Raw genomic sequence first — 12891 nt, forward strand, 5'->3', positions numbered from 1 at the left:
CAACATGACACAACACGGCACGACACAACACGACACCACACAACATAACACAACACGACACAACACGACACAACACGACACAACATGACACAACACGGCACGACACAACATGACACAACATGACACAACACGACACAACACGACACAACATGAAACAACACGGCACAACATGACACAACACAACATGACACAACATGACACCACACAACACAACACAACATGACACCACACAACACAACACAACATGAAACAACACGACACAACATGACACCATACAACACAACATTAAACAACACGACACAACATGACACCACACAACACAACATGACACAACACGGCACGGCACAACCCAACACGACACCACACAACACAACACAACATGAAACAACACGACACAACATAACACAACACGACACGACACAATACAACACTCCACACACAGAGAAGTGTACAAAGCGCTCCCTCGCCCTCCATTTGGCAAATCTAACCATAACTCTATCCTTCTGATTCCTGCTTACAAGCAAAAATTAAAGCAGGAAGCACCAGTGACTCGGTCAATAAAAAAGTGGTCAGATGAAGCAGATGCTAAACTACAGGACTGTTTTGCTATCACAGACTGGAACATGTTCAGGGAGTCTTCCAATGGCATTGAGGAGTACACCACATCAGTCACTGGCTTCATCAATAAGTGCATCGATGACCTAGACCCCACAGTGACAATATGTACTGTACATACCCCAACCAGAAGCCATGGATTACAGGCAACATCTGCACTGAGCTAAATAGTAGAGCTGATTCTTTTGTCGTGACTTTACTTTCATTAATCTGATGACTGTTATTTATTCAGTCAACTAAATATGTTTAGTTGTTACCTGATTAAACTAATCATGTAACAACTAACTCATAACGAATTTGGGGCACCACGAGAGCGGTTGTTTAAATTGTTACCATCTCCCGATTTTAAACTCTAAGGGTCTTTACATATCCCATCCATAAAACAGTCAACGTATTAATCATTACCTCTTATCATATCATCATTCTGAATAGTCGTAACCTTCTTGGATCTGCAGAATAAACACAAAAAGGTCCCTAGCGGACTAACACAACATATTACGGCTAATCAGCCATACCAGTGAATGTCCGAGAGGGGAGTTTTCTCCTCTCTCCACCTCGTGTTGATAGTCACGGCTTGACCCACTTTACACGAGCAGCTGCAGCCTGGCGATGTCCTGGTCTAGTCTGGGAGGCAAGTTATTTTCTTCACCTCGTGTTGAGGTTCCACGTTCCAAGCATTTCAAACATGTAATATGTACATGTACATATTACCTCAATTACCTCTACTAACCTGTGCCCCCGCACATTGACTCTATACCAGTACCCCCTGTCTACAGCCTCACTACTGTTAATTTATTGTTGCTCCTTAATTATTTGTTATTTTTCTATTTTTTTCATTTTTTTCATTTGATTTATTTCTGTTTATGTCAGTTTATTTAGTAAATACTTTCTTATCACTTATTATTTTCTTAAAACTGCACTGTTGGTTAAGGGCTTGTTAGTAAGCATTTTACTGTAAGGTTCTACACCTGTTGTATTCTGCGCATGTGACAAATAACATTTGATTAGATTTTTTTTCCATCCCGACTACCGACACTTTCATTACTATGGGACAGCGGGAGATCGAATTTGAGTATTGAAACACTGTTGCAAATGTCGGAGAGACAGACAAGCAAGGTTGATCTCTGCTGTTGAAAACTAAATATTAGTCTAAAAGAAATGTGAGATAATGTCTATATGCTTTTTATAGTGGAGATCAAGTTTATAAATTGCCTGGCTGGGCTGATGATACAGTGGATTGCGCAGTCAGATGGAACTGAGTAAATAGGGATTTTAGACCCACCAGTTGTATAATCCAACATACATGAACCCCCTACGTACAGTGACAGACCTTAGAGTATATTTCCAGAGATCTTGATTGCTGTAAACTCTGCAAGCTGAATTCACCTTTAAAGGTAAACTGCAGTGCCCAGGTCGTTAACTGTAACTGTGTCTGCCCATTATTTTTAGACACTAGATAGACCTGACCTGGAGTTCACAACCTGCTTGTTGTTGTTTGATTGGTTGTATTTCCCATAACAGGAAGTATTACGGGGAGAAGATGTTTGATTGGTTGTGTTGTATTTCCCATAACAGGAAGTATTACGGGGAGAAGATGTTTGATTGGTTGTATTTCCCATAACAGGAAGTATTACGTGGAGAAGATGTTTGATTTGTTGTGTTGTATTTCCCATAACAGGAAGTATTACGTGGAGAAAATGTTTGATTGGTTGTGTTGTATTTCCCATAACAGGAAGTATTACGTGGAGAAGATGTTTGATTGGTTGTATTTCCCATAACAGGAAGTATTACGTGGAGAAGATGTTTGATTGGTTGTATTTCCCATAACAGGAAGTATTACGGGGAGAAGATTGGGATCTACTTTGCCTGGCTGGGTTTCTACACTGAGATGCTGTTCTTCGCTGCGGTAGTCGGCCTGATCTGTTTTCTCTATGGATTGTTCACCTTCGATGACAACGTCTGGAGGTGAGGGCCCCTGAATCCCAATTCAACCCCTAGCCACTAGCCCCTTACATTTGTGTAGTGTAGCCCCTAGCTCCTATCCCCCTTGTGTGAGCCCCTAGATCCTATCCCCCTTGTGTGAGCCCCTAGATCCTATCCCCCTTGTGTGAGCCCCTAGCTCCTATCCCCCTTGTGTGAGCCCCTAGATCCTATCCCCCTTGTGTGAGCCCCTAGCTCCTATCCCCCTTGTGTGAGCCCCTAGATCCTACCCCCTTGTGTGAGCCCCTAGATCCTATCCCCTTGTGTGAGCCCCTAGATCCTACCCCCTTGTGTGAGCCCCTAGATCCTATCCCCCTTGTGTGAGCCCCTAGATCCTATCCCCCTTGTGTGAGCCCCTAGCTCCTATCCCCCTTGTGTGAGCCCCTAGCTCCTATCCCCCTTGTGTGAGCCCCTAGCTCCTATCCCCTTGTGTGAGCCCCTAGATCCTATCCCCTTGTGTGAGCCCCTAGATCCTACCCCCTTGTGTGAGCCCCTAGATCCTACCCCCTTGTGTGAGCCCCTAGATCCTACCCCCTTGTGTGAGCCCCTAGATCCTATCCCCCTTGTGTGAGACCCTAGATCCTATCCCCCTTGTGTGAGCCCCTAGCTCCTATCCCCCTTGTGTGAGCCCCTAGATCCTATCCCCCTTGTGTGAGCCCCTAGTTCCTATCCCCTTGTGTGAGCCCCTAGATCCTATCCCCCTTGTGTGAGCCCCTAGCTCCTATCCCCTTGTGTGAGCCCCTAGCTCCTATCTCCCTTGTGTGAGCCCCTAGCTCCTATCCCCCTTGTGTGAGCCCCTAGATCCTATCCCCCTTGTGTGAGCCCCTAGATCCTATCCCCCTTGTGTGAGCCCCTAGCTCCTATCCCCCTTGTGTGAGCCCCTAGATCCTATCCCCTTGTGTGAGCCCCTAGATCCTACCCCCTTGTGAGCCCCTAGCTCCTATCCCCCTTGTGTGAGCCCCTAGATCCTATCCCCCTTGTGTGAGCCCCTAGATCCTATCCCCCTTGTGTGAGCCCCTAGATCCTACCCCCTTGTGTGAGCCCCTAGATCCTATCCCCCTTGTGTGAGCCCCTAGCTCCTATCCCCCTTGTGTGAGCCCCTAGCTCCTATCCCCCTTGTGTGAGCCCCTAGATCCTATCCCCCTTGTGTGAGCCCCTAGATCCTATCCCCCTTGTGTGAGCCCCTAGATCCTATCCCCCTTGTGTGAACCCCTAGCTCCTATCCCCCTTGTGTGAGCCCCTAGCTCCTATCCCCCTTGTGTGAGCCCCTAGATCCTATCCCCCTTGTGTGAGCCCCTAGCTCCTACCCCCTTGTGTGAGCCCCTAGCTCCTATCCCCCTTGTGTGAGCCCCTAGCTCCTATCCCCCTTGTGTGAGCCCCTAGCTCCTATCCCCCTTGTGTGAGCCCCTAGCTCCTATCCCCCTTGTGTGAGCCCCTAGATCCTATCCCCCTTGTGTGAGCCCCTAGCTCCTATCCCCCTTGTGTGAGCCCCTAGCTCCTATCCCCTTGTGTGAGCCCCTAGATCCTATCCCCTTGTGTGAGCCCCTAGCTCCTATCCCCCTTGTGTGAGCCCCTAGCTCCTATCCCCCTTGTGTGAGCCCCTATATCCTATCCCCCTTGTGTGAGCCCCTAGATCCTATCCCCTTGTGTGAGCCCCTAGCTCCTATCCCCCTTGTGTGAGCCCCTAGATCCTATCCCCCTTGTGTGAACCCCTAGCTCCTATCCCCCTTGTGTGAGCCCCTAGATCCTATCCCCCTTGTGTGAACCCCTAGCTCCTATCCCCCTTGTGTGAGCCCCTAGATCCTATCCTCTAGGCGCTCTTGTTGATCTGAGAGGATTGTTGGTGTAAGCAGTATCTAGTGTAACAATTATACATTTGTATGTTGTCCGCGGATGTCAGATTGATATGTTCAATGATTGGGACTCTAGCTAAGGTGGCTGAGAATGTAGCTCATATGTTTTGATACAGTTATACCTACACTACCGGTCCAAAGTTTTAAAACACCTTCCTCATTCAAGGGTTTTTCTTTATTTTTTAATATTTTCTACATTTGTAGAGTAATAGTGAAGACATCAAAAACTGTATGAAATAACACATATGGAATCATGTGGTAACCAAAAAAAGTGTTAAACAAATCGAAATATATTTGATATTTAAGATTCTTCAAATAGCCATCCTTTACCTTGATGACAGCTTTGCGCACTTTTGGCATTCTCTCAAGCAGCTTCCAGAGGTAGTCACCTGACCACAGACCAAGTCATTGTTTTACAGGTCACAAGTAAGTCTCAAGTCGTAGCACGCAAGTCCCAAGTCAAGACAGGCAAGTCCGGGTCAAGTCTCAAGTCAAGACCGTCAAGTATCAAGTCAACTCTCAAGTCCTAAACTTTGAGTTTCGAGTCCTAAACAAGTCATGTGCTCTTCACCATTTCATATTTTTAACAAGAGTAATAGTTAGTATATTACATTTACGCAAATCATGAATGCTTTGAAAAATATCTATATATTTATTACATTCCAAATAAACATTATATTTCCATGGAAATACATGCGTAGCCATGATACACATATGCGGAGATCATCTGTTCACCTACTCTGCGTCTCACAAAGGTTGGAACCAAAACTCTCAAATTTGGACTCATCAGACCAAAGGACACATTTCCACCAGTCTAATGTCCATTGCTCATGTTTCTTGGCCCAAGCAAGTCTATTCTTATTATTGGTGTCCTTTAGTAGTGGTTTCTTTGCAGCAATTTGACCATGAAGGTCTGATTCATACAGTCTCCTCTGAACAGTTGATGTTGAGATGTGTCTGTTACTTGAACTCTGTGAAGCATTTATTTGGGCTGGTAATTCTAATGAAGGTAACTCTGGGTCTTCCTTTCCTGTGGCGGTTCTCATGAGAGCCAGTGTCATCATAGTGCCTGATGGTTTTTGTGACTGCACTTGTAGAAACTTTTGAAATGTTCCGTATTGACTGACCTTCATGTCTTAAAGTAACGATGGACAGTTGTGTCTCTTTGCTTATTTGAGCTGTTCTTGCCATAATATGGACTTGGTCTTTTACCAAATAGGGCTATCTTCTGTATCTTCTGTCCCCCCCCCCCCACCCCCCACCCCCCACCTTGTCACAACACAACTGATCACCAGGAAAGAAATTACACAAATTAACAAGGCACACCTGTTAATTGAAATGCATTCCAGGTGACTACTTCATGAAGCTGGTTGTGAGAATTCCAAGAGTGTGCAAAGTTGTCATCAAGGCAAAGAGTGGCTATTTGAAGAATCTCAAATATAAAATATATTTTGATTTGTTTCACACTTTTTTTGGTTACTACATGATTCCACATGTGTTATTTCATAGTTGTGATGTCTTCACTATTATTCTACAATGTTGAAAATAATAAAACATTTAAAAATGTTTTGATCGAGTAGGTGTTGTAAAATCTTTTGACCGGTAGTGTAAATCATGACATCATTTAGATTGCTTTGAAATCTCTTTCTTATGTCCTTCTCCATCATTCTTCGTTGTTTCAGTAAAGAAATCTGCAGTGAGGAGATTGGAGGCAACATTATCATGTGTCCGCTGTGTGATAAGACGTGTGGCTACTGGAAGCTCAACTCAACGTGTAACTCCTCCTGGGTAAGAAGTACACCCAGGCTTTGCACTGTGAAGATATAAAGATAGTCATTGTTTTAGGGCTCCCGAGTGGCGCAGCGGTTTAAGGCATTGCATCTCTGGTTCGAATCCTGGCTGCATCTGCATCTGCATTGCTTGCTGTTTGGGGTTTTAGGCTGGGTTTCTGTATAGCACTACATCAGCTGATGTAAAAATTGGTTTATAAATACATTTGATTGATTGATTGATATCACAACTAGCCGTGAATCAGAGTTCCATAGGGCTGCGCACAATTAGCCCAGCGTTATCTGGGTTTGACCGGGGTAGGCCATCATTGTAAAAAAAAAAATATGTTTTTAACTGACTGGCCTAGTTAAATAAAGGTTAAATGTAAAAAATAATAATAATTAAAAAAATGGAAATGTGTTCAATTTGTAGACACATATCTCTAAGGAGTTTTTGAACATCATCCTCATGTTTTCTTCTTTTAAGACACGTTATTTTGTCTATGAACTTACTCTGGTTTTTCTTCTTTCAGCAATCGCATATGTTTGACAATGTGGGGACAGTTTTCTTTGCCATATTCATGGGGATTTGGGGTAAGTGACAGTACTGTAACTGTGCATGAGTGCCCCCTAGTGGCAGCTGCCAATAGCTACAACTGGAAAACACATTCTCTTGGAGTACTATGGAACTTTATAACAGCAGAGCCTCTCTAGCCTGAAGTCAGGACCTGTTTACAGTTACATGTTTTACATTTTAGTACAGCAGCGATTAGGGTTAAGTGCCTTGCTCAAGGCCACATCGGCATATTTTTCCCATCGTTTCAGCTCAGGGATTTGAATCGGCGACCTTTCGCCAAACATACGACACGGAGAGTGTACCCAGCCTACAGCCTCACCTGTATGAATGCTCTGTCATGTGGGTGAATTCCTACTGAATATAGCAGGCACTGAAGGGATGAGTGATATCTAACATAATGCTAAACTATTGCTAGTAAAAAGAATGAAGTTCTACCAAGCCTTTCCACAGAGTTTGCTTTTGGCCTGAACTCTGTCTCCTCACCCTGTCCTCCTGTAGTGACTCTGGAGTACGAGCCTCCTTTTGGCCTAACTCTGTCTCCTCATCCTGTCCTCCTGTAGTGACTCTGGAGTACGAGTCTCCTTTTGGCCTGAACTCTGTCTCCTCACCCTGTCCTTCTGCAGTGACTCTGGAGTACGAGTCTCCTTTTGGCCTGAACTCTGTCTCCTCATCCTCTCCTCCTGCAGTGACTCTGTTTCTGGAGTTCTGGAAGCGTCGGCAGGCCCGGCTGGAGTACGAGTGGGACCTGGTGGACTTTGAGGAAGAGCAGCAGCAGCTTCAACTACGACCAGAGTACGAGATCAAGTGTACCAGCCGCAGAGTCAACCGCGTTACACAGGTGCTTGTGTTACCATCACTTACCTGCATCATAACACTGGGTTAGGGGTTAAGGGTGTAGGGGTTAGGGTTTAGGGTTAGGGTTTAGTGTGGGGTTAGGGTTTAGGGTTAGGGTTTAGCGTGGGGTTGGGGTTAGGGTTTAGCGTGGGGTTGCGGTTCGGGTTTAGCGTGGGGTTAGGGTTTAGCGCGGGGTTGGGGTTAGGGTTTAGTGTGGGGTTAGGGTTTAGCGTAGGGTTAGGGTTTAGCGTGGGGTTGGGATTACGGCCAGTGTACGAGACCAAGTGTACCAGCCGCAGACTCAACCGCGTTACACAGGTGCTTGTGTTACCATCACTTACCTGCATCATAACACAGGGTTAGGGTGTAGGGGTTAGGGTTTAGGGTTAGGGTTTAGCGGGGGGTTAGGTTTAGGCATTAGGGTTAGGGGTTAGGTTTAAGGGTTAGGATTTAGCGTGGGGTTGGGGTTAGGTTTATGGGTTAGGGTTTAGCGTGGGGTTTGGGTTAGGGTTCAGCGTGGGGTTGGGGCTAGGGTTAGGTTTAGGGGTTAGGGTTTAGCGTGAGGTTGGGGCTAGGGTTAGGTTTAGGGGTTAGGGTTTAGCGTGAGGTTGGGGTTACGGCCAGAGGGTTAGTGTTAGGGTTTAGCGGGGGGTTTGGGTTAGGTTTAGGGGTTAGGGTTTAGCGTGGGGTTGGGGCTAGGGTTAGGTTTAGGGGTTAGAGTTTAGCGTGAGGTTGGGGTTAGGTTTAAGGGTTAGGTTTAAGGGTTAGGGTTTAGCTTGGGGTTAGGGTTTAGCGTGGGGTTGGGGTTAGGGTTTAGCGTGGGGTTGCGGTTAGGGTTTAGCGTGGGGTTAGGGTTTAGCGCGGGGTTGGGGTTAGGGTTTAGTTGTTCATCAAATTGAGTAACGTAGAGGCTTACACAAACTGATAAAAGACAAGTAGGACATGGATAAAGAGGGGAGTTACTTCACCCTCCATCCACATCTTCACCTTTCATATTTTCACCCTACACATCTTCACCTTCCACATCTTCACCCTCCACATCTTCACCCTCCACATCTTCATCCTTCACATCCTCACCCTCCACATCTTCACCCTCCACATCATCACCCTCCACATCTTCACCCTCCATATCTTCACCCTCCACATCTTCACCCTCCTTCACCCTCCACATCATCACCCTCCACATACTCACCCTCCACACCTTTACCCTTCTCCTCCTCACCCTCCACATCATCACCCTCCACATCCTCACCCTCCACATCCTCACCCTCCACATCTTCACCCTCCACATCTTCACCATCTTCATCCTTCACATCCTCACCCTCCACACCTTCACCATCCACATCTTCACCCTCCACATCATCACCCTCCACATCATCACCCTCCACATCTGCACCATCTTCATCCTCCACATCCTCACCCTCCACACCTTCACCATCCACATCTTCACCCTCCATATTCTCACCATCTTCACCCTCCACATCTTCACCCTCCACATCATCACCCTCCATCACCCTCCACATTTTCACCCTCCTTCACCCTCCACATCTTCACCCTCCTTCACCCTCCACATCATCACCCTCCACATTTTCACCCTCCACATACTCACCCTCCACATCTTCACCCTCCTTCACCCTCCACATCTTCACCCTCCTTCACCCTCCACATCATCACCCTCCACATACTCACCCTCCACATCATCACCCTCCACATCACCACCCTCCACATCATCACCCTCCATCACCCTCCACATCATCACCCTCCACATCTTCACCCTCCTTCACCCTCCACATCATCACCCTCCACATTACCACCCTCCACATCATCACCCTCCACATCATCACCCTCCATCACCCTCCCCATCTTCACCCTCCTTCACCCTCCACATTTTCACCATCCACATTTTCACCCTCCACATTTTCACCCTCCACATACTCACCCTCCACATCTTCACCCTCCTTCACCCTCCACATCTTCACCCTCCTTCACCCTCCACATCATCACCCTCCATCACCCTCCACATCATCACCCTCCACATCTTCACCCTCCTTCACCCTCCACATCTTCACCCTCCTTCACCCTCCACATCTTCACCATCCACATCATCACCCTCCACATCTTCACCCTCCACATCTTCACCATCTTCACCCTCCACCTCCTCACCCCACCTGTCTGTAAATGTACTATAGGAGGAGGAGTGGGTCCTTGACAGGACGGCAGCTGATCTAGTGGGCAAAGTGCTCCTGTGTTGGGCCACCGTGGTGTTGTGGGTAAGACTGGCACAGAGGGAAGAGGAATGGCGGTTTGTTGTGATGTGGAGAGATGGTTTGGCAGGCCTGGCTTGTGTTGACTTACTCACGTCTGGATGGAAGATGTCTGAAGCTGACTGCAGCGTTTTACCTGGTAACCATGGAAACCTAGCTGTTCCAAAGCTAAAACAGAGTTGTGGTTGTGTTTAATAGCCTGGTGGTCCAGATCTGGTTCTGCTGTAAGAGGCAAATGCCATGGCGATGGTCACGACAATGACCAGAACCATAGACGTTGACTATCTCTGGGACCTGGCTAATTAAAGCATGGATTCACCAGGAAAGGGCTACAGTGGGTCAGTGAACTGGTCTGGGGTCAGGTCCGAAGTATGACACAGGGTTTGGGGTTCCATTCCATTCAAATGAATTTTCCCCATATGAGGAAAAACTGGAATCTGAATTTCAGTTTACTGATTGAAATGGAATTGAACCCCACTCTGGTATGACATGTCTTCACCAGTAGCCGAATGGTAACCATGGTGACTGACTGTGCATGTTGTCCCTGCTTTGCTTGGTTACGGTGTTGTAGGAGATGGAACCATACTTTCCCGCAAAATCCCAGTGTGCTCGTACATTCCTGTCTGGAGCCACCGTCATATTCTGGGTGAGCATTTATTAATGATAGTCTTCTCTGTATCTCCCTCCTCCCTCATCTCCCTCCTCCCTTGTTCTCATCTTCCTCCTCCCTTGCTCTCATCTTTCCTCCTCCCTTGTTCTCATCTTCCTCCTCCTTGTTCTCACCTTCCTCCTCCCTTGTTCTCATCTTCCTCCTCACTTGTTCTCATCTTCCCCCTCCCTTGTTCTCACCTTCCTCCTCCCTTGTTCTCATCTCCCTCCTCCCTTGTTCTCACCTCCGTCCTCCCTTGTTCTCACCTTCCTCCTCCCTTGTTCTAATCTCTCTCATCTTTCTCCTCCCTTGTTCTCATCTTCCTCCTCCCTTGTTCTCATCTCCCTCCTTCCTAATCCACTCCCTTGTTCTTAGCACCCTCCTTCCTCATATTCCTCCTCCCTTGTTCTCATCTCCCTTCTTTGTCATCTTCCTCCTCCCTTGTTCTCAGCTCCCTTCTCTCTGTCCTCTTCTAGTTTCTCCTCCCTCTTGTCCTCCTTTTCTTGTTATTTCCCTCCTGTCCCCTCCTCTTCCTCTCCTCTGTCTCCTCTTCCTCCCTCCCTCTCCTCCTCTCCCTCCTCCTGTCTCCTCTTCCTCTCCTCACCTTCCTTTTCATCAGTATTCTTCTTCATATGATCATCATCACTCCTTATCCTCACCAACAAATCTTCCATATTTCTCAGAACATTATAGAAAATGTTTGGAAATAGTATTGAGAGATACTTTTACAATATTTGTGGATCCGAAACTGTGTGCTGAATGTGCATGATTTTTTCTAAGCATGTGCACCATACTTTAGTGTTTTTTTTAGATGGCATTGTTTTGACTCTTTCCTATTTCATTCTTTGTTGATGTGGTGGTGGTTTGTCAGTGTCTGTGTGTGAAACCTTCTCTAATTCTACTAGTACGTGTAAAATGCACTGTCTGGTTTTTAGCCTCATTTCCATTTTCAAATTCAGTCAATTCAGTTTCATTTCAATTTCACATAACTTCCTGAATTGTATCTGTCCCTTTATGTACACTCTCACGCCTCTCTTCACCAATCCCCTCCTCTGCCTCAGATCTCCCTGATCATAGCGTGTATCATCGGGGTGATAGCCTACCGTTTGGCGGTGTACGCTGCGTTCGCCAGCATCATGAAGGACAGCCCCACCAATAACATCCACATGGTGGGCTCCCTCATCACCCCGCAGCTCGCCACCTCCGTCACCGCCTCCTGCATCAACTTCGTCATCATCATGATCCTCAACGTGATGTATGAGAGAGTGGCCATCTGGATCACTGACATGGGTAAGATAGAGAGGAGCCGTCTGGGTCACTGACATGGGTAAGATAGAGAGTAGCCGTCTGGATCACTGACATGGGTAAGATAGAGAGTAGCCATCTGGATCACTGACATGGGTAAGATAGAGAGTAGCCATCTGGATCACTGACATGGGTAAGATAGAGAGTAGCCGTCTGGATCACTGACATGGGTAAGATAGAGAGTAGCCATCTGGATCACTGACATGGGTAAGATATAGAGTAGCCGTCTGGATCACTGACATGGGTAAGATAGAGAGTAGCCATCTGGATCACTGACATGGGTAAGATAGAGAGTAGCCGTCTGGATCACTGACATGGGTAAGATAGAGAGTGGCCATCTGGATCACTGACATGGGTAAGATAGAGAGTAACCATCTGGATCACTGACATGGGTAAGATAGAGAGTAGCCATCTGGATCACTGACATGGGTAAGATAGAGAGTGGCCATCTGGATCACTGACATGGGTAAGATAGAGAGTAGCCGTCTGGATCACTGACATGGGTAAGATAGAGAGTAGCCATCTGGATCACTGACATGGGTAAGATAGAGAGTAGCCATCTGGATCACTGGTAAGATGTAGGCGTGGGGTAACAAGAGGGGGAGGGGTAACAAGAGGGGGAGGGGTAACAAGAGGGGGGGGTAAGACGAGGGGGAGGGGTAACAAGAGGGGCAGAGAGAATGATTGTTGTTTTAAGTCAGCTTAAATTGTGTTCGCATCCTGACCACGAAAATACGAACGAGGTCGTAAAAAAAGAGAAGACGATCGCAGCCCTGCTTTAGTGAGTCCAATGCTGATTTACGATAGACGGATCAATTCCTTATTGTAGCCTCTCCTCGTTGTGAGTGTTGCTTTTTCCCCCCCCTCAGAGATCCCCAAAACACACCTGGAGTACGAGAACAAGCTGACAGTGAAGATGTTTCTGTTCCAGTTCGTCAACTACTACTCTTCCTGTTTCTACGTGGCCTTCTTCAAGGGGAAGTTCGTCGGCCGTCCCGGAGACTACATCTATATGTTCGGCTGGAGCAAGCTGAGGAACGAGGAG

General features: G+C 46.9%; 1 protein-coding gene across 2 annotated transcripts in view; it reads left to right on the forward strand.

Moving 5' to 3' along the window:
* The window catches only part of LOC115119661 (anoctamin-5-like), an 81640-nt gene that overhangs the window by 52064 nt on the left and 16685 nt on the right, over positions 1–12891 (forward strand). For both annotated transcript variants that reach the window (XM_065002934.1, XM_065002935.1), the window contains 7 exons: positions 2446–2580; positions 6131–6236; positions 6751–6811; positions 7481–7632; positions 10464–10538; positions 11603–11831; positions 12716–12891. In XM_065002934.1, coding sequence (XP_064859006.1) covers positions 2446–2580; positions 6131–6236; positions 6751–6811; positions 7481–7632; positions 10464–10538; positions 11603–11831; positions 12716–12891 — 934 coding nt within the window. The remainder of the gene's footprint in view (positions 1–2445; positions 2581–6130; positions 6237–6750; positions 6812–7480; positions 7633–10463; positions 10539–11602; positions 11832–12715) is intronic.

Source organism: Oncorhynchus nerka, linkage group LG17 (genome assembly GCF_034236695.1).
Source record: "Oncorhynchus nerka isolate Pitt River linkage group LG17, Oner_Uvic_2.0, whole genome shotgun sequence".
In the NCBI taxonomy this organism is placed as follows: Eukaryota; Metazoa; Chordata; class Actinopteri; order Salmoniformes; family Salmonidae; genus Oncorhynchus; species Oncorhynchus nerka.